Source organism: Musca domestica, unplaced genomic scaffold, assembly GCF_030504385.1.
Source record: "Musca domestica strain aabys unplaced genomic scaffold, Musca_domestica.polishedcontigs.V.1.1 45, whole genome shotgun sequence".
NCBI lineage: Eukaryota > Metazoa > Arthropoda > Insecta > Diptera > Muscidae > Musca > Musca domestica.
The window spans coordinates 5,201,087-5,223,517 of record NW_026712335.1 but is presented as its reverse complement, the minus strand read 5'-3'; the positions used below and the strand labels follow the sequence as shown (position 1 = coordinate 5,223,517).

At 33.6% G+C, this 22,431-nt stretch overlaps 1 protein-coding gene across 1 annotated transcript; it reads left to right on the top strand.

Moving 5' to 3' along the window:
* The first annotated feature begins 12,200 nt into the window (after positions 1 to 12,200).
* LOC101894912 (pickpocket protein 28) lies at positions 12,201 to 21,558 on the top strand. The gene is made up of 9 exons (XM_011292988.3): positions 12,201 to 12,340; positions 12,461 to 12,667; positions 12,746 to 13,006; positions 15,151 to 15,411; positions 15,481 to 15,685; positions 15,753 to 15,892; positions 20,659 to 20,789; positions 20,860 to 21,112; positions 21,183 to 21,558. The coding sequence occupies exons 1-9, from the start codon at positions 12,285 to 12,287 to the stop codon at positions 21,436 to 21,438; spliced, it is 1,770 nt and encodes a 589-aa protein (XP_011291290.1). The 5' UTR covers positions 12,201 to 12,284; the 3' UTR covers positions 21,439 to 21,558.
* Positions 21,559 to 22,431: the final 873 nt, after the last annotated feature.

Sequence of the window (22,431 nt, the reverse complement as noted above, 5' to 3'; positions counted from 1 at the left end):
ATAACCTTTAAAAATTGTTTAAAAATCCACGTTTATAGTCCTTTAAATATCCTTCTTTAAAAAATCCACGTCTATAGTCCTTTAAAAATTGTTTAAAAAATCCACATTTTTAGTCCTTTGAATAATCTTTAAAAATTGTTTAAAAAATCCACATTTTTAGTCCTTTGAATAATCTTTAAAAATTGTTTAAAAAATCCACATTTTTAGTCCTTTGAATAATCTTTAAAAATTGTTTAAAAAATCCACGTTTATGGTCCTTTAAATATCCTTCTTTAAAAAATCCACGTCTATAGTCCTTTAAAAATTGTTTAAAAAATCCATTTTTGATAAAAAAATAAAAAACATTTTAGTCCATTGAATATCCCTTAAAAATTGTTTAAAAATCCACATTTTTAGTCCTTTGAATATCCTTTAAAAATTGTTTAAAAAATCCAAAGCAAATGAAAAGTGACAGCTCTAAGCAACTTGGTTTATTTCCAATAACAAAACCAATAACATTGACAACCAAAACCGATAAAATTGTAATTCGAAAATAAAACCGATAACATTGATTTTCATGACACCAAAGCATTTTTTCTTGACGTTTTTAAAACCAATAGTGACGAAATTGGTTTCTATGACAGCCCTGTTTGACTTGGATTGGAAACGTAATAAATGAACAGTTAATAAATAAAAAAGCTGTAAGTTCGGCCAGGCCGATCTTTGAATACCCTCCACGATTTGGAACGATTTTGGCATTTTTATACCCTCCAACATACTATAGAGGGTATATTAAGTTTGTCATTCCGTTTGTAACTCCTCGAAATACTCATGTCAGACCCAACAAAGTATATATATTCTTGATCAGCGTAAAATTCTAAGTCGATTTAGCCATGTCCGTCTGTCTTTCTGTCTGTCTGTCTGTTGTAATCACACTATCTTTCGAATGAATTGAGATAGAAGAAAATTTTGCACACGTGTTTATTTTTCTATTAGGCAAGTTAAGGTCCACGTCTTCGTATAGCCCCCATATAACAGTACCTTCCAAAATTCGGTGTTTTGATGATTTTAGCGTCATTATTCACCCGAATTGTTTCAATTTACGTATTTACAGTACGTAATGGAAACTACAGTTTGTGACAGAAATTTGCCTATGCAGGTCCAGGTCTTCGTATAGGCCGCATATATCAGTACCTCCCTATATTCGGTATTTTGACGAGTTTAGGTACAATACCCACCGAAATTGTTTGAGATATCGTATTTGACGTTAGTAATGGATGCTGTAGCCTGTGACAGAAAATTGTCTATGCTGGGCCAGGTCTTCGCACAGCTCCGATATAACGGTACCTCCCTATATATGATATTTTGATGATTTTAGCAACATTATTCACCGTTTATTTCAAGTTTCGAATTTGCATATGGTAATGGCTAATGGCAAACAATGCCTATGTAGTTCCACATCGTATTGACCCCAATATTACGGCTATATTCGGTATTTTTAAAATTTTAACAGAATGTTTTAAGGATTTTATTTTTTGAAAATTTCCAAATTCGTTCCAAATGGTGGAGGGTATTCAAAGTTCGGCCCGGCCGATCTTACTGCTTTTTAACTTGTTTCTTATGATTTCTTATCCCAATAAGTGTGGCCCACCCAAAATGGGTTTAAGATTTTTTCCAAACAAGGCTCCAACAACATAAAATCGATAAAAATAATTTTGATCGCGTATAAGACGAAGTTTCCTGTATTTATGTGAAATATTAAAATTGGGATGGGCAAAGTTTGGAAAGCCTCGAAGTATATGAGTTTAATACGAAAGTGGAAAGTTTGACTACGTCGGGTACTCCCATCGCATTGTAATAAATCTGGAATTTCCTCTCAAGGTAACACATTTCCGTTCTCGATCGTTTCGACACCATGTCACCTTTACTATATAAATAAATATAACATCTCAGTCTCAGGTAAGTAACATTAAAATTTACAACGTCATTTATTAGTTACTCGTACCAGTCTTATTGCAATTGTAGTCATTTTTTTCCAGTTTTCAACTGCAATTTAAATTAATCTAATCTCAAACCAAAAGAATTACATTAAAATTTCACAACTTTATTAGCAGAGATAGACAAAGATATACACGCACGCAGTCACACATCCAGACACTAGACCTTGTTACCCATAATCCAAGGAGAGAAGATGCTGCTTTCTGCTCGAAATGCTATGATGTTGTTATACCAACCAAACAAAAAAAGTGGCAGAAGAAAAATACCACACCATTTTACAACCACACCGAAAGGGGGACAACACAACGACTACAAATGAAAATGAAAATTACACACACCGGTCAGTTAAGAGCATTGTTTAGGAGTCCAGTATCTGGTTGTAAAAATGTTTTCATTTTGTTTCCATTTGATGAACACACCTTACAAGCAAGCATGGTGGCCAAAAAGGTATTACATGTCTGCAGCTGTATGGCTGGGCTGCAATTGGACAAACATATGGGACATTTACAATCATTTGTTTTAGAAAAAATTAAAGCTATCAATTGTAGATTTGAATTGTGATTTGAAGAACTAAGTAGATCGAAATAGTCCTCTTTTCAGTTGATGATTTGACTTAACATAAGAAATTCATAATTTACAGTTTATCGAAAGTGATAATTAGGGTTTCAAGTAATATGCGAAATACATTCTAACACAAAAAAAAAAGAAAAAAAATAAAATAATAATAATAATAATAATAATAATAATAATAATAATAATAATAATAATAATAATAATAATAATAATAATAATAATAATAATAATAATAATAACAATAATAATAACAATAATAATAATAGTAATAATAATAATAATAATAATAATAATAATAATAATAATAATAATAATAATAATAATAATAATAATAATAATAATAATAATAATAATAATAATAATAATAATAATAATAATAATAATAATAATAATAATAATAATAATAATAATAATAATAATAATAATAATAATAATAATAATAATAATAATAATAATAATAATAATAATAATAATAATAATAATAATAATAATAATATAATAATAATAATAATAATAATAATAATAATAATAATAATAATAATAATAATAATAATAATAATAATAATAATAATAATAATAATAATAATAATAATAATAATAATAATAATAATAATAATAATAATATAATAATAATAATAATAATAATAATAATAATAATAATAATAATAATAATAATAATAATAATAATAATAATAATAATAATAATAATAATAATAATAATAATAATAATAATAATAATAATAATAATAATAATAATAATAATAATAATAATAATAATAATAATAATAATAATAATAATAATAATAATAATAATAATAATAATAATAATAATAATAATAATAATAATAATAATAATATAATAATAATAATAATAATAATAATAATAATAATAATAATAATAATAATAATAATAATAAAATAATAATAATAATAATATAATAATAATAATAATAATAATAAGACTGAGCTCACGACAATCGTATTGGAGTTAACTCAACAAAGTCAGAGCAGATACTTAGTTTTGATACGATAATTTGAATTTAATCCAATTAGGAATCAAATCTTCTAAAATACCAAATATGAAACAATTTCGTGGGTAAATAGGACTAGGCTCATCAAAATAACGAATATCGGTGGGTATCGTTATATGTGCGACATAGTAAAACGTGGAACTAAATATTCAATGTTCTGCCACCGGGCCAGAACTATAAATACCAATTTTTATCAAAATATCGAATATCGGCAGGTACCGTTATATGGGGGCTATACAAAAACGTGGACCTATACATACAATGTTTCGCCACATGAGCTAGAACCCATTATGACCTACAAATACCAATTTTTATACAAATCCGTGAAGAAATGTAGCAAAAATCATGAAAATACCGAATGTCCGGAGGTACCGTAATATGGGTGCATACATACAATGTTTCGCGACAGGAGCTTGAACCCATTATGACCTACAAAAAGTTTTAGGGATTAAAAAAGAGTTATATCCATCCAAATTTTGGTATTGCCTCATATACGTGTGCCTCTGATTTTTATACCCTCCACCATACATAGTATGGAGGGTATATGTAGTTCGCCATTCCGTTTGTAAGTCATCGAAATAAATAAAAATAAATCTGACGAAGAACATATATTCTTGATCAGGATAACATTCTAAGACGATTTATCCTTTTCGTCAAAACGAAAACGAACTTAGATAGGAAGCAAAATTTTTGCACAGATCAGTATTTTATCTGCAGGCAGGTCAAGTTCGAAGATGAGCTATACAGGTCCACGATATAACTGTGTACCCGATATTCGGTATTTTGTTTATTTTAGCTACATTTTTCATTGTAATTATCTGAACTTCTACACAAAGAGTTCTTTGTTAGCATCCAGCAATTGCCTATATAGGTCCACGATATTTTGATGATTTTAGCGATATTCTTTACCGGAATTGTTTCAAATTTCGTATTTAAAATTCGTAGTCGCTTTTGACAAAAAATTGGGTATACAGATCCACGTCTTCGTATAGACCCATTTAATGATATCTCACAATGCTCGGTATTTACATGATCTTAGATCTTATTCACCGGAAATGTTTCAAATTCCGTATTTGATGCTCGTAATGAATACCACAACCTGTGAAGGAAAATTGTCTATGTACGTCCACGTCTTCATATAGCCCACATATATCGGCACCTCCATTTATTCGGTATTTTGATGAATTTCGTAATAGGTACGTCTTGGCACGTATTCGTATAGCCCTTATATAACGAGAGGTATTTCTCGACAATTTTTTTTGACATTTTTTAAGTTTCAAAATGATTGAGGATATTAACATTTCGGCCGAACTTATCTGATTTTTTAATTGTTCGTTTTGTGTAGTATTTTGGCGATTTCGTTAAATTTTCTACGGAATTATCATATCATTATTTATTTTATGATCAAAAGGATGTCGGATGTATTTTTATGACTTTAAAATAATTTATATTTATTTTTTCGAAAAATTCAAATTTAATTCGACAATTTTATTCTGGAACCACCCCAGCATTAAAGAATAACTGGACAAATGAGCACGTGGGTATCTCCTCTTTTTTAAAACGGTGAACCTTAATGACACACCTTGTTCTAGTGTGTGTCCTTTATTTTGTTGTTGCTGGGTGTTTATTAAAAACATCATCCTGTTGTTGTTTTTCCGCCGGTAAGGACACAAATACATACGTACACACACACACACTCACAAAACGAACAACAACCAAATAATACTAAGAACCAAAATTCAGCTTAAATTTTATTAACAACCTAAACAAACTACAATGGACATTTGCACATGGCCTGGCAGCAGTGCGAGGTCCGACTGTTGTCGGAGGTGAATCAGTAAATCTGCTCTTGTTCCACTCGTTTATCCCATGGCTGGACAATGATGTCCTTGCAGGAACATGCTACTTTCGCTGTTGTGGCATATTTTGTGTGCATGTGTATGTGTGTGCATGTGACTTGTTGTAACCGTATTTCGGAATACTTTTGTCATGGCCCTAAATGTTTGTTGTTGTTTTTGTTTAAATAGCTCTTCAGAATGCAACATGGCAAAACAATTGCCCCCTATTTTTATACCCTCCACCTTGGAAATGAGGGTATATTAAGTTTGTCATTCCGTTTGTAACATGTCTAAATATTCGTCGTAGACCCCATAATGTATATATATTCATAATCAGCATAAATAACGAGTTCCGTCTGTCTGTCTGTTGAAATCACGATACAGGCCACATTATTTGGCGTAAAGCGTCACAATTTACTATAATAATTTGTATTGTGTCTAGGATGGTTGGTATTGTATAGCTCCACGTTTTGGTATAGCCCCCATATAACGGTACCTCCCGATATTCGATATTTTGATGATTTTGGCCGCATTTTTTCATGGATTTGTCTAAAAATTGGTATTTGTTGGTCATAGTGCGTTCTTGCTGCGGTGGCGAAACATTGCATGTATAGGTTCACGTTTTGGTATAGCCCCCATATAACGGTACCTCCCGAAATTCGATATTTTGATGATTTTTGCCGCATTTCTTACGCATTTGTCTGAGAATTGGTATTTGTAGGTCATAATAGGTCCTAGTCCGTGTGGCGAAACATCGTATGTATAGGTCCCCGTTTTGTTATAGCTCTGTATAGCGGTATCTCCCGATATTCGGTATTTTGATGATTTTTGCCACATTTTCCCACGAATATGTCTAAAAATTGGTATTTGTAGGTCATAATTGGTTCTAATGTTTCCATTACCTTAAGGTGGAGGGTATTAAAAGTTCGGCCCGGTCGAACTTAATGTTTTTTTACTTGTTTTGAAAACATTTGTTGCAGTAATTTTGTAACGTAACGTCATTGTTGAAAGTTTCAAGAGGAAATTTCAAAATTTCCACGAGTGTGGATGTGTGTTGCCAACAGCGAGTTGAAATTGTAGCTAGAATATTTTCGCAATGTGTCCGCTGTAATGAACATTATGCAGATGAGTTAATCACAGGATATGTTGGCCTACAAAACAACTGTGGAGATGGAAACTTTAAAGAATTAGGTGTTTCAATAAAATATTCCAAAATTAAAAAAAAACTTATTTTGTTCTAAAATGGATAACAATTTTAAAATAAAGAAATGTAAAGTAGTTTTCAAAACATTTCGTAAGCTTTAATATTTTTCTTAACGTTACTGGCTGACAAATAAAATATGTCAACGGGTATGAAACACATTTCAGAGAATATGTTGAATTTCTCCAGGTAATTTAAGAAAACAATTCCCAATGCACAAGGGTATGGTTTCATCAAAACGCTTGACACAAATTCCAACAACAAATTTATTTTATTTTAATTAACTTAGGACTTAATGAACCTCTTTACAATAATGTATATTAAGGCGGGTCATTATTTATGGTATTGTTTCAAAATCGTAATTGTGATGAGGTGTTATATAAGATCAAATGTGATGGTTTTAGTAAATTTGATTATTATAAAATCCATAGATTAAACTCATGGTGTAGATGAAATTGAAATCTGGATCTAAATCTGGTTTTGTGGTTCAACAATGTAACTTTTTACAAAATAAATAATTGAATGGAATAAATACATAATATATTGAACCCAGTTTTTCTGATTTGAATGCGAATTCTGGTAGGCATATTCATGCAGGAAATTTTTCGCTTTCAAGCAATTATAATGTATATGTAGACACTGAACTTGTTACAGAACAGAACTAACCCATTGCTTTAACAGTGGAAAGTAAGTAAGTAACCAATACATATTTAATTTTGTGACCGATGTCTGTTTCTTGAAATCACGATACAGTCCACATTATTTGCTGTGGAGCTTTGAAATTTAGGACAATAGTTTGTATTATGTCTGGGATGGTTGGTATTGAAAATGAAAATATCGGTCCAAGTTTCCCTATAGCTCCCATATAACGGTAACTCCCGATAATTGATATTTTTATGATTTTAGTCCCTTTTTTTTTTTGGTATTGAAGTTTAAAGTGGAATATATTTGAATCCAGATACTTTTATCTAAAAATGTTGTTTCCCTAATGGTGGAGGATATTAGAAGTTTGACCCATCGGTATTGCGATGACTTTAGCCCTATTTTCCCACGCAATTGCTCAAATTTGGAATTGAGATTTTATAATGTATTCTACCTTCTATTCCTAAGCATTATCTACATAGGTGCACGTTTTGTTATAGCGCCTGTATAACGGTACCTCCCGATAATTGATATTTTTATGATTTTAGTCCCTTTTTTTTTTTTGGTATTGAAGTTTAAAGTGGAATATATTTGAATCCAGATACTTTTATCTAAAAATGTTGTTTCCCTAATGGTGGAGGATATTAGAAGTTTGACCCAACCTTACTTTCTATTTTTTAAGTTATTTTCAACAAGTAAGCAAAGGCTACAGTCGAGCGTGGCCGACCATTGAATACCCTACAACACTATAATAAACGATACAGTTTATATAGGCGAGATACTCGAAAGAATTCCACAAGATATTGTGACAAATAATAAAAGAAAACCATCAGGTTTCGTTCTCTAATTTTCGAATAATAGCAACTTAAACTAATTTGCTCATTTCCAATTTATTGGTAGATGTTGCACTTAAATGGTCTTCCTAGATCTGGAACCATTATTTCCCAAAGACCTATAATCTTTCAGAAGTGGCAAAATATTAACATTTATTATTGGTTTTTGACTGAAACGCATCTATGTGAGATACAGACATTTGACTATATTCTTCAACGAAATCAGCGTTAACGAAATAGTCAGAAGTGCGTCTTTCCTGTATTTGTGAATTCTCCAAAGAGTTACTGCAATGGATATTTTCGTATTTTGTCTACAAAAGTTGGCAAACTATTTCGCATATTGAATATTTTTGGATGGCCATCCAAAACTGCTTGGCTTTTGCAATGTCCGGTAACCCCCATTCAAATGTGCGTGAGGACCGGCGATAATTACGACCTTCTGTGGAAAACCAATATTTCGAGGTGTTACATAATTTTTGGCCCAATCAAACTTATAATACCCCCAACACATAGTGTTGTAGGGTATAAATAGTGTATATTTTTTTGGAATACTAACTCTTAGCTCAAGTTTCAGAATATGTGGAAGAAGAAAAGACCTGCCAAAGAAAACTCACACGCATACATTAAAAAGTCAATGCACCTAACACGAATCACTGTTTGGTGCGAATTTTATCTCTTATAAAATGTGAAAGAGGAAAGTGTTTGTATGTTTGTTTGTGTGTAATTTATTGACTCGAAAAAAAATCAGAAAATAAATATGTCAAATTATATTAAAATCGGTTCAGATTTGGATATAGCTCCCATACATATTTTCGGCCGATTTCACATATTTGATGCACCAAACATGATACGCATGTTCGATACAAATGAAATTCGGTATAATTGACTAAATTTGGTACAAAAATAATTTGTCAAATTATATTCAAATCGGTTCAGATTTGGATATAGCTCCCATATATATTTTGGTCGATTTCATGTATGTTATGCACCAAACACGATATGTATGTCCGATTCCAATGAAATTCAGAATGTGGGGCGGTATTTGGTTACAATAATAAATTTGACAAATTAATTAGAAATCGGTTAAGATTTGGATATAGATAGCTCCCTTATTATTCTCGGTCGATTTTACTCATTTGATGCACCAAACCTGGTATGTACCTCCAATTTCAATGACATTTGGAAAGTGTGACGGTATTTGGTGTAAAAGTAAATTTTGTCAAATGTTTGTTGGCATTAAAGTATTACAATGATTATGTTTTTTTAATTTTTGAATTTGTTTCTTTTTTTAAAACCAACAAATATTCATATATAAAATTTCGAATGCATATAGAATCAAAAGGGATAGCAAAAAGCACCGGGTTCAACTAGTCTCTTATAAAATGTGGAATAAAAGTCTTTGAATTTCCCACATCTCAATATTTTTGTCAACATAAGATCTGGTGGGAAGATAGAATATAGCGGATAAATCTTTATGGTCCCTCCCCATAAAATGCGTAATAAAATTCAAATTTTTTTGAACCTCGCTCATTGAAATGCATTCACAAACAAATGATCTGGTGGACAGATGGGATATAAATGACCATTCCTTCTGGTAACTCCATTAAAGAGGGTCAAGATTTTAAATATGTTTAACCCTTATAACATGCAAGCAAGTCAGACATTTTTGTTGAACCAAGTCTATCTCAATATTTCTATAAACCCGAGATCTGCTGTGAATATGGAATTTTCGAAACACTTCTTGCCATGCCTCCACCACAAGGAGTAACAATTTTAAATAATAACAAGTCTCATAAAATGTTAAGTAATTTTTCGGTGTTTCTTCTAACTTCGCATATCGCAATTCTTTTACCTTCGTTACATCAAGTGTGAATATGGATGTTATTGAACCATTCCTTCTGGTACCCCCTTCAAAGTGTTGAAATTTTGAATAATTATGACTCTCATAACATGCGAAATAAGTTAGCGATGTTTTTCAGACTTGGTGTACCTCAATATTTCTATCAACCGCAGATTTATGTAAATATGGGATATGTCTGCACCTGGTACCCCCAAACATTCAACGTTTTGAAAAAAGACAAATGATGATAAAGAAAGATGCAGTATGTCCGTTCCTTGTTACTCCTCAAAATATAAGATTCTATATCGATTTAGCCATGTCCATCCTTCTGGCTGTGTAAATCGCTTTGCTTTCGAACGAAACAATGCAATTTTACTCGAAAGTATTTTAGGTCCGTAGAACTTTTGGTTTTAAAACCGATATTTGAGTATGGGCATATAGGGTGAGATAAAACGCCATATTTTTTATATATTTTTTTAAATTTATCGAGCGAAAAAAATGTCGGAAATAGCATCAAATTTTAGAATAAGTTTAGATTTGTTCAACTTTGGCATGAATTATGGCCTTCAAATGTTGCTCTGCCCATTCCCGGCGAAGCGCTTGCTTGAGGCGGTCGACACTTTGGTATTTTTTAGTGCCAACCTTGCTTTCCAAAATACCCCAGAGAGTATAGTCCAACGGATTGGTATCCAGAAATTTTGGTAGCCATTGTGCGCTGGAAATGAAGCGAGGGAGCTCGTTTTGTAACCATTCTTGGGTGGCACGTGCTGAGTGCCATGGTCCTGTGTCCTGTTGGAATGTCCAAGGTCTGCGGCCAAAATGTTTGCGTGCCCAAGGCTTTAATACATCCTCCGGAATATTTTCGCGATAGTATTCGGCATTTATTCTGATGCCACGGTCGATTAATACGAACATTGATGTAAATTGGCATTTTGTGTTGACAGTATGTAGGAAACACCCTTGCGAAGAACATGTCGGTCCCTTTTTGGTATAGACCCCATATAGCTGTACCACCAGTAATTCGATATTTTGATGATTTATGCTACATTTTTCATTTTTCAAATTTGGTATTTCGAGTTCGTAATGGATACTACAGCCTAAGACAGAAAATCGGTCATGTAGGTCCACATCTTCGTACAGCCGCCATATAAGAGTACCCTCCGATATTCCTTATTTTGATGATTTTAGCGACATTCTTTACCGGAATTGTTTCAAATTTGGTATTTGAAGTTCGTAATGAATACTACAGACTACGTCAGAATATTGTCTTTGCAGGACCACGTATGGTTACTGCCTATATTCGGTATTTTATTTACTTTAGCTACATTATAAATAGATTTTTTTCTTCAAGTTAAACATTTTAATATTATAATAGCTTATGACAAAAGTTGCCTTTGCAGGTCCACGTCGTCGTATATACCCTACATTCGGTATTTTTAAGATTTTAACAGAATTTTTGATGGATTTTATTTTTTTGAAAATTGCCAAAATTTGGCCCGGCCGAACTTTCAACTTTTTTACTTGTTTCTATCAAATTTTGGTAATTATATCCTTAGAACTCAAGAAGTTACCCCTTTTTATTTGAAAAGTATCGGTCAATAATGTGTTATTCTCAAAACTGTGTTTTTGGAATTGACAGTCTTTAAGTAAATGATCGAAATGTCTTCGGGTTTGTGAGGACTATTTTGAATTCGTGGATTCTAAAGAAGTATTTTACAAACATTTTGATGATTATTTCTCGAGGTATATGTGCATTCGCCGTTAGTTGCGCTGAAAATGCTAAAGTAAAAAAGAAGTTGTTGATTTTGAAAGCGTTTATGAGAATTCAGTGAGGCTATAATAGAATAGCTTTTCTTATTAAAAAATGTTTAACAAATGTTTACATTTATGATCTAATTATAAAATACATTTTTCTATCCCCTCTAATACACGTGAAAGTTCCTGGAAACCCATGCTGGGTTTAAATTAAATTAACTCTTTCCAAAGCTGATAACAAAGAACAAAACACACACAACGCACGTACCCACACATATCTTCCTTCTCCTAAGGCTATGGCAGCATTTCCCAGGAGTAAGTATTTTCTCCACCAAAAGATTATTGAAAAATCCCAAAGGTGTAATGCGAGGCGAATGAATGTTTTAGAGTAAATGTGATAAGGCAAACCACGACCACGTCATTGTCATTGTTACCAGAAGCGGTTACGCTTCTACGTCAGGCTATATAAAAGGTGAACACGTTCGAAGACTGTTTCAATAGTCGCAGATTAGACGCGGTGGTGTTAAAGTCAACAAAAATATAAAAACGAGCAAATCGGATTTCAGAACGGTCTAAACATCTTTGCCAGGCAAGATGGAGCCGGCAAATGGCCTGGAACACAAGCCATCGGTGAAAAGTACACTGCAATGGTACGATCTCTCAGGGCTTTGTGCAATATTCCTGGCAAATGGGATTTTGCGCCAAGCTAAAAAAAAGGAAGAATAAAGACTTCGTTTGATAATAAGATTTGTATTGTCTTATCCAATTAGGCAGCGTGCAGCGTTGATGGCCAAGACCATAACGGCCTTTAAGGAGACTGTTGATGTGGATAGTGATGACGATGTGGATAACAAGCAACAAATCAAATACGGTAAGCCGTCTCAGGCTGCCTGGGCCATATTCTCGGAATATTGTGACAACAGCACCATACATGGCATCAAGTATTTGGGAGAACAGAAACGGCCTGTGTGGGAGAGGTGAATGAAGAAACCTACTCTATATGAGGAGGAATAATGCATATGTGTGTTCGTTTTTGTTCCCAATTTTCTTTCCAGAGTATTTTGGATTTTCGTCTTCGTATTTTCCATCTACCTGTGTACCTCACTGACCATGAACATTTGGTACAAGTGGAACAATAATCCAGTTATTGTGAGTTTTGCAGAAAAATCCACACCTGTCTGGCAAATTCCCTTTCCGGCCATAACCATTTGCACAGAAACCAAGAATCGGCAATCGTATTTCAATTTTACGGACATCTATTGGAAGTACATAGATTACAAGACGAATAAAACTATGGAGGATATTTCAAGTGATGAGTAGGTATATCTGTGGAAATATTTACATTTTTATGCACTACAACACTATGTGTTGGAGGTATAATAAGTTTGATTGGGCCAAAAATTATGTAACAACTCGAAATATTGGTTTCCCAATATTGGATCTTCCTATCTCGTCGAGCTGAGTCGATTTGGCTATGTATGTCCGTCTGTTCATGTTAATTTTTAATCACTCTACAGGTGGCAATTATGGGCCGATCCACCAGTATAACAAGCCTTTAAAATCTGAAAATTTTATATAATCCTTGAATCCTCAGCCTTTGACTGTTTATTTAAATATATTTGGACCTGAATCCTATCTTCCTATCAGGACTTGTGTTTTAGATTTATTTGATTATACGATGTTTAAATAGAATATATATGATTACTCAAAGTTTTGACTCTTTGCGGTGGAGATAGCAGTAGGAGTGATCCTTTATATTCCATCTTTACAGATAATCTTGTATTCCTAAAAATATTGAGATGTGAAGGTTCTTTTATTGCATTTTATAAGAGCTATGGTCAATATAAATTTGAGGTAGCAGAACAACTGGGCCGATATTGTCCATCTCCGAACTTGATCTAAGTTTGATAATAATTTTACGATATATCAAGTTTAGATCGAATTGGATGCTCCCTTCGATAGTTATTATGCGCACCAGTCAGACAGACAGATAAACCTGCGGACTGACACCGCTACGTCGAGTCCAGATATCCTGAAAGGTATTTCGTCTAAAGATACCTAGGTCCAAAACAGATTTTTGGATGATAATGCACGCGGAGGGTATAAAACCAAGGTTATTCTTCTGCTAGCCCCTGCAGAAGTTTTATCAACAAATCACAGGATTATAAATACGATAATTTAAGAAAAAGTATTTTTAGAAAACCCGATCTTAAAACAACGTTTTATGCTCTAAAGGCCCTCCATCATTTGGTACATATTTAAAAATTTTCAAAAAATTAAAATCTTTTAAAAATTCTGTTAAAATCTTAAAAATATCGAATGTAGCAGTATATTAGGGTCTATACGACGACGTGGACCTGCATACGCAACTTTTGTCATAAGCTATTACAATATTCAAATGCGAAACTTAAAAAAAAATATGTTTATAATTTAGCTAAAATCATCAAAATACCGAATATGGGGAGGTACCGTGGGGCTATAAAACGTGGACCTGCACGGACAATTTTCTGTCATAGGCTGTAGTATCTATTACGAACTTCAAATACTAAATTTGAAATAGTTCCGGTAAATAATATCGCTAAAATCATAAAAATACCGCATATCGGGAGGTACTGTTATATGGGGGCTATACGAAGACGTGGACCTGCGAAGACAATTTTTTGTCATAGGCTGTAGTATCCATTACGAACTTTAAATATAAAAATTTGAAATAATTGCGGTAAATAATGTCACTAAATTCATCAAAATACCGCATATCGGGAGGTACCATTATATGGGGCTATACGAAGATGTGGACCTGAACGGACAATTTTCGGTCACAGGCTGTAATATTCATTACGAACTTCAAATACAAAAGTTAAATAATTCCGGTAAATAATATCGCAAAAATCATCAAAATACCATATATCGGGGTACCGTTACATGGGGCTATACGAAGACGTGGGCCTGCACGGACAATTTTTGGTCACAGGCTGTAATATCCATTACGAACTTCAAATACTAAATTTGAAAGAGTTCCGGTAAATAATGTCGCCAAAATCATTAAAATACCGCATATCGGGAGGTGCCGTTATATGGGGGCTATATGAAGATTTGGACCCACATAGCCCATTTTCAATACCAAAAGTACATGATACACATTTGAGTAAGTTTTTATCAACGTACTTCATTTCATTCGGAAGCTAGAGAGATTTCCGTAGCCGGACAGACGGACGGACATTTTTAGATCGACATAGAATTTTATGCTGATCGAGAATATATATACTTTGTGGGGTCTAAAATGTATATTTCAAGGTGTTACAAACGGAATGACAAACTCAATATACCCTCCATACTATGGTGGAAGGTATACAAAAAAATATTCGCAAAAAATTCTGTTTTCAATGTCTTTCAAAAATTATTCAAATAAAATCAACATTTCCAATTTCTCTACTAATTTTTACATTTAAATGGATTTTAGCCTCAACAAACTGTTCTCAAGTTTTCAAGTATGCGATTCACATTTAATACTGTACCCGACGAAGGACAACTTCACAGATAGCAGATTACTGATTGCCACACTGCGTGACATAATGCCACAGTTTGAGGAGATCTTTATGAAATGCAAATGGCGTAATGTGGGTACAGATTGTTCGGAATTATTTCACACATTCATTACGGATGATGGGCCGTGTTATACATTCAATACGCTGACCGCCTATGAAACTTATCGGGATGAGGGGTAATGATAAAACATGATTTGAAGTAAATTAGGTTTTTAAACAAATGTCATGTATTTTTTGATCTGAAGCTTAATCAAGGATGTTGTATTGCATTCGGAAAATCGTACTGCCACCCACTGGAATGTTGAAGATGGCTATGATGCCAATGCCGATACCGATACTTATCCATATCGGGTTCTTGGCTCTGGATCGAAGGCTGGATTGAATCTTTTGCTAAGCGGCGTTGAAAAAGATTTCGATTATCTGTGCCGTGGTACGACACAGGGATTTAAGGTAATTATTTGTGGTAAAGGAATTGATAATGGTAGTATGTTTTAAAAAATTTTTCCGATTTTTCCAGTTGGTTTTACATACCCCGGGAGAAATTCCCCAAGTTACAAAACAATTTTTCCGCATACCATTCAGCCAGGAAGTGTTGATGGCAATTAAACCCAAAATTATTACAACATCGGATGGTTTGAAGCACTACGAGCCAAATAGGTGAGTTGTTTAATATTCAAAATTCTCATATTTAATGATGGAATTGATGAAGGGTGGTACCAAGCCTAAGGACTTGGCATTTTGATTCTCGATTAAGTGGTAGTGTTTATGAAATAAAATATTAACCAAATTTTCATGATTTTTGGGAAAGTCGCGAAGTGAGTGTGAATCTCATTTACTTGAGAATGTTTAAAGATCTTGGCTTTCACAAAAGTCATCATATCAAAAAAGCTGCAAAAGCCAAGTGTTCATTCCATTCACCGGGATGAATTCATGATATTGGTTGCAATCAGGAAATATTGGAAAGTTATGAGTTTCGTTTTAGAAAACATTACTCTCTGTAGTTGAAAGTAACATGAAGTAAATCCAATGGGGTAATACTACAGATAAAGCACTCAATTAACGAAATATGTGGACATATTTTTATATGTGCAAAAGGTACAGGAAATAATGATTCCGAATCAGGAAGACCTTCCCAACTTTCATGCCATTAATTCGATATTTTCCAAATCTAATTTCTTGTCCATACTTGCTTGTTGCTTTTTTATACCCCCCACAATACATAGCATGGAGGGTATACTAGGTTCGTCATTTGGTCTGTAACTAATCGAAATAATAAATTTAGATCTAACAAAGTATATACAGGGTGGGATGAAAAAACGGCAACCAACTTCAGACTGCTATCATTTCATTTTCCAGTGACAACTCATTATATTGTTTACAAACATAAAAAAGCATTTTGTTGAGAATTTTCCAAAAAAAAAAGTTATTCGTGATAGAATTCAAGCGTGATAGTGTAACTTCCTTATATATGGCTGGAAAGCCACAAGTGGCTATCGTTAGAGCACTCCAGCATTTGAATGTGAATAAATCTTTTGTGTCTCGTACCATCGTTCGTCACCATGATACTGGTAGCCTAGCCCGACGTCAAGGAATTGGACGGAAGAAAACAGCAACATCAGCAGAAGTGGTTCGAAAAATAAAGAAGCGACTTGATCAAAACCCGCGTCGCAGTGACCGAAAAATGGCTCTTGAGCTGAACATATCGCAATATTCCATTCGGCAAATATTGAAAAATGAGCTCGGGTAAATCCATTGAAATTCCGAACAGTGCAAGAACTTACACCGCAACAGAAAGAAAATAGAGTCAAAAGAACTAAAGATTTGCTTCGCTTGGCCGAAAGTGACCAACTGCCGAATTTGGTTTTCTCCGATGAGAAAACATTCGTTGTCTCCGATGAGAAAACATGATCGTGGTTACTTACCAAAGAGGTCAGCTGAGAATGTTCACCTTCGGTTGACCACCAGAACTCAAGCCCCGGCCATGGTGATGGTGTGGGCTGCCATAACAGACGATGTTCGCTATCCGCTCGTATTAATCGACCGTGGCATCAAAATAAATGCCGAATATTAAAGCGAAAATATTCTGGAGGCTGTATTAATGTCTTGGGCACGCAAACAGTTTGGCCGCAGACCTTGGACATTCCAACAGGACCCAGGACCATCCCTCTCTACACGCTCCACCCAAGAATGGATGCAAAATGAGGTTCCTCGCTTCATTTCCAGCCCGCAATGGCCACAAAAACTCCGGATACCAATCCGTTGGACTATTTTGTCTGGAGTATTTTGTAAAGCAAGGTTGGCACTAAAAAATACCAAAGTGTCGATAACCTCAAGCAAGCGCTTCGCCGGGAACGGGCCAAAATACCGCAGAGCAACATTCTGGCAGCGTGTGATGATTTCATTGGCCGTTTGAAGGCCATAATTCGTGCCAAAGGTGACCAATGCGAACAAATCTAAACATATTCTAAAATTTAATGCTATTTCCGACATTTTTTGCTTTCATTCCATAAAATTAAAAAAAAGTAAAATTAAGGCGTTTGACTTTGTTGCAGTGTTTTTTTTATCACACCCTGTATATGGTGAGCAATAACCGTAATATCCGATGAAGATGTATATCGATGGTACATAAAAAACTGAACCAATCTCTATAAAATTTGGCAGAGGTATTTTCCAGTTGTATCTAATGTCCGATATTAAATATCATTGTTGTGGAGTGCATATTACGCATGTGCGGTACTTTAACTCCAAATCGGATGAAACATATACAAGGACATGTAGCTATATCTGAACCGATTTTTACAAAAATTTGAAGTACTTGCTTCTCGACTGAATTCCGTCAGAAGTGCCAAAATTCCTTTCATTTGGGCTGACATTAGCCAATTGGTGCACTATAAACCTGAAATCGAATAAACATATGTGTGAACCGATCTTGACAAAACTTTAGGTACTTTTTCAGAGCTGTATATGATATCTGGTATCAAAGATCATTGTTGTGGAGGGCATATTATGCATGTGAGGGATTTTAATCCAATTCGGATTGAACATACATATTGGGAGATAAAGGTATTTTTGAACCGATTTTCACCAAATTTTAAGTACTTGCTTCTAGACTGTAATTTTTCGGATGTACCAAAATTCAGGTCATTGGGGCTGGGGCATTGGGCTATTTGGTGCACAATTAAGCCGAAATCGGTTGAAAATATGTATGGGAGCCCTAACTAAATTTGAACCGATTCTCACCAATTTCAATAAGGTTTGTACTTTGGACAAACAAATATTGTTTGGAAAATTTCATCTCAATCGGATAAAAAATGCGACCTGCATTTTGTTCATAAAAATACATGGACAGACTGATGGACGGACTGACATGCATAAATCGACTCAGAATGTGATTCTATGCAGATCATCAAAAGGAACTATGGGTCTATCTCGTTTCCTTTTGTCTGTTACAAACAAATGCACAAAGATAATACCCTGACCACCTTGTGGTGTAGGGTATACAAATAATTAAAAAGTAAGATATATACCCTCAGCCAACGTCCGATTATATAAATATATTTTGACTTCTATTTTGATTATAAATTAGTTTTAAATAATTTTGATATTAATATTTCGACATGCCAGTCCAGTTTATATTGGTTACTTACTTCACTTTGTATGAGATATGTGATAATTTTTAGAAAATGTAAAATGTGTGTGAGTTACCAGATGTAGTCGACCGAAGTATTTCACTTTCATACTTCATCTAATACGGATAAAAATATTGGTATGCGAAAATTACAAGAAAATCGAACGTTTATATCCAACTTTGTGCAAATCATAAATTCCATATTCATATAAGAGAAATATTTAAAGTTGTAAAGAATGAAAATTTCACCCTTTGTGGAAGAGATACCAGAATGAGTGAACCGACATACCGCATCTTCACAGTTGATCTTGTGTTAGTAGAAGTAATGGGATGTGTGAAATATTAAGAGAACCGGATGCTTATTTCTTGTTTTATAATCGTTCTGGTTATTCAAAACTGCCTCTTTGTGAGGGAAGTACCAGAAGGAGTGGAGCGATATATTCCACCTTCACACCAGACCTGGTTAATAAAAATATTGTAATATGTGTAGTTTGAAAACAATCGGACATTACAACACATTTTATAAGAGTTTTAATTATAATATATTTATAATCATAATTAATTATTCACTATGTTGACCCTTTATGGGGAAGGTACTTGGTGGAGTGAACCCATATTGTCCATTTCTGCACAGACCTAGCACTGATGCAAACATAAAGATTTACAAAGTTGGGGCAAAATCGGATTATTCTTTCTCTTTCTGTGCAGTAATATACTGTTTTGAAATTTTCGAATTTTGTGGGGGAGGTACCAAAAGGAGTGGACCGATATTGCCTAAACCGTTATATACCCTCTGTAGCCATATGGCTGAGGGTATAATTATTTTAGAGTTCAAACCGTTCTTTAGGTGAGTTTACGCAGACATCTCCTACAGAACATTATATTAGAAGAATTACGTCAAAGACAAAAACATTATTCATCAAATTTAACTATGAGTTACTCAAGAAAAGAAATCTCTCTTTTCATTGTATAAAAAAATGTGCGTCAATGTTTCAAAAAACAAGGAAACAATAGTCCCTATTTTTTTTTGATAAATATTTCTTCGGACTTTTTTCGAGTTGACGCCTGAAAGTAACATAAAATTTCGTTTTTTGCAAAAAACTTTGAAAAGAAGAAATATTATAAATAAAATTTCACTATAACTATCAGAATACATCATACATCTATTTATAATAGCACATTTTCCCAATTCACTGCAAATGTACTTATAATTTCTATACACAACAACAACATTTTTTTTGGGAAAAGTTTTATGGACTTGATAGTTCACATTTGTAGATCAAACCCCCGAAGGAGTTTTGGGTTCTTAGGTCAAATGTTGTTTAGGCTCTCATTTAGTTTTGACAATATACAAGGGTAATTCTATAGTTTAAGACATATTTCGTATCATTTGAAATTTTACAGAGACCTTCGATTACATCTGGAGTCATTGGTACAGAAAATGGATCATATAGGTCCACTTTTTGGAAAGGATAGCTTCGATTTCAAGTATTTTCTAAGTATTGGCAAATTTTTCATTTATTTATTTCATACTAACTAAATAATTATAATGGTGATGGAGATTATAAGTATAAAGGGGAGTGGATGAAAAAATCCGTCTTTCTTTTGATATATCTTTTAGATACCCAATTTTTCCATCGAGTTGGCTAATATAGGCAAAAAGAGAAAAAAGATAGATGGAAGAATAGAAAATCGAAATGATCAACCGTATATCAACCTACGTTTCCTTAATTGTCATACTCTTCCATACATATATATTTATTTCTATAATTAATTTTCTATTTTTGTTTTACAGACGCCAATGTTATTTCCAAAATGAACGGGATTTGCGTTATTTTCAAATCTACACCCAAAGTAATTGTGAACAGGAATGTTTAGCTAATTTTACATTGGCCAAATGTGGTTGTGTAAAATTCTCAATGCCAAGTAAGCTTGTAGACAAAAACAAAATTCTTTATTATTTTTTTTAATTTATTCATTTTACCTTTTCCAAAAGGACATGAAGATGTTCCCGTGTGTAATGCCAGAAATGTGCATTGCTTTAACAAAGCCGAAGATGAATTGACCCTGAGAGAATTCGATCAGGGTATAGCTAGTTCTGGAGAAAATTTCCGTGGCAAGACAACATGCAATTGTTTGCCCTCGTGTACTTCCATTGCATACGAGGCAGAGATTTCGCAGGCAGATTATGAATATGTGCATTCGGGTAAACGGGGGAACTCAACGGAAGCAGAAGAGGGCAGTCAAGAGTGAGTTGAAGATATTTGAATTAATTCCTTTTAAGAATAAAATTTGTAATTCTTTGTTATTCCATTAAAGGACCAGAAGAACCCGCCTCTCGATATTCTTCAAAGAAGCCCAGTTCCTTACCTCTAAACGTTCTGAGTTGTACGGTACCACAGATTTCCTTGCCAATTGTGGTGGTCTGTTGGGTCTATTTATGGGTGTATCGACCCTTAGTATCGTAGAGATCATCTATTTCTGTACGGTACGTTTAATAACCAATTTGAAAATGCGTTATAAGAAACGCAAAGAAATGAATAATGCCGAAAAGAATACGGAGAAAAATGCCTAATTTGTTGTATAAAAATCAGAAATGAATAAATGTTAAATTGTAAAGTAGATTTTAAGAAACCACAATGCCGCCGCCTTATGTAGTTGTGAAATTAAATAAATACAGAAATGTTTATTTTGTTTTCTTACCCAAAATCTGAGTTTTAATATTTTTAAGTGTATACATTTTGGAAAATAACTTTTCGTGTCGTTTCACCCTCCTAAAAAAAGTGAATATTTTTGCCCTTACTGACCTTCAAAAGAGTGCATTCCCATATTGTGCATTTTTGTTATGGCCGTACTATATTGTATATTTTGTACATCCTGTCCATAGAATGCAAAGTTCGGCAAAAACTATGAAAATTTCAAAGTATTCGCTCTTTCGGCTCTCTAAATAACTTTTGGTATTTTTCGTGCTCCCCTGCATAAACCATGGAACAGCTGTTCAATTTCTAAAATCTGCTTCTTTCCGGTGGCACAGTAACTGTGCAGAAGTAGTTTTCATTAAACCTTTTTATTTTACACCACTACGATTCTAAAGGCAAATATTCAAGATTTTAGTTTCAACGGCCTCGCTTTGGGCTGTAATGAGTCTGTCAGTCAATTACCTTACACACTTCATTAATATAATAAAACAAGTAAACAAATGCTATAGTCGAGCGGGGCCGACCATGTGATACCCTACAACACTACAATATTTAAGATTTCGCTTTTGAAATTATGTTACGAAGTACTGCCCAGATATTACCCTTAGCATTTTGACCGGGGACATTTGCCCAATATTTACGCACTCCGTCGTGCCGCTAGTTGTTGTGGTCCATTTTACAGCTAAATATAATCCAATGGTCATCCAAAATCCTAGAATTCATCCCTGTCCTTAATTCACTTTTAATGCAAAATCCAGTGCCGATTGGTTTCAATTGTGTGATCAGGAAATGTTTTCTATTTTTGCTTCATTTGAATCCCTTAATATTTTGCAATCATCTCCAAATGCAAGAGGCCCCTCTGTATCTCC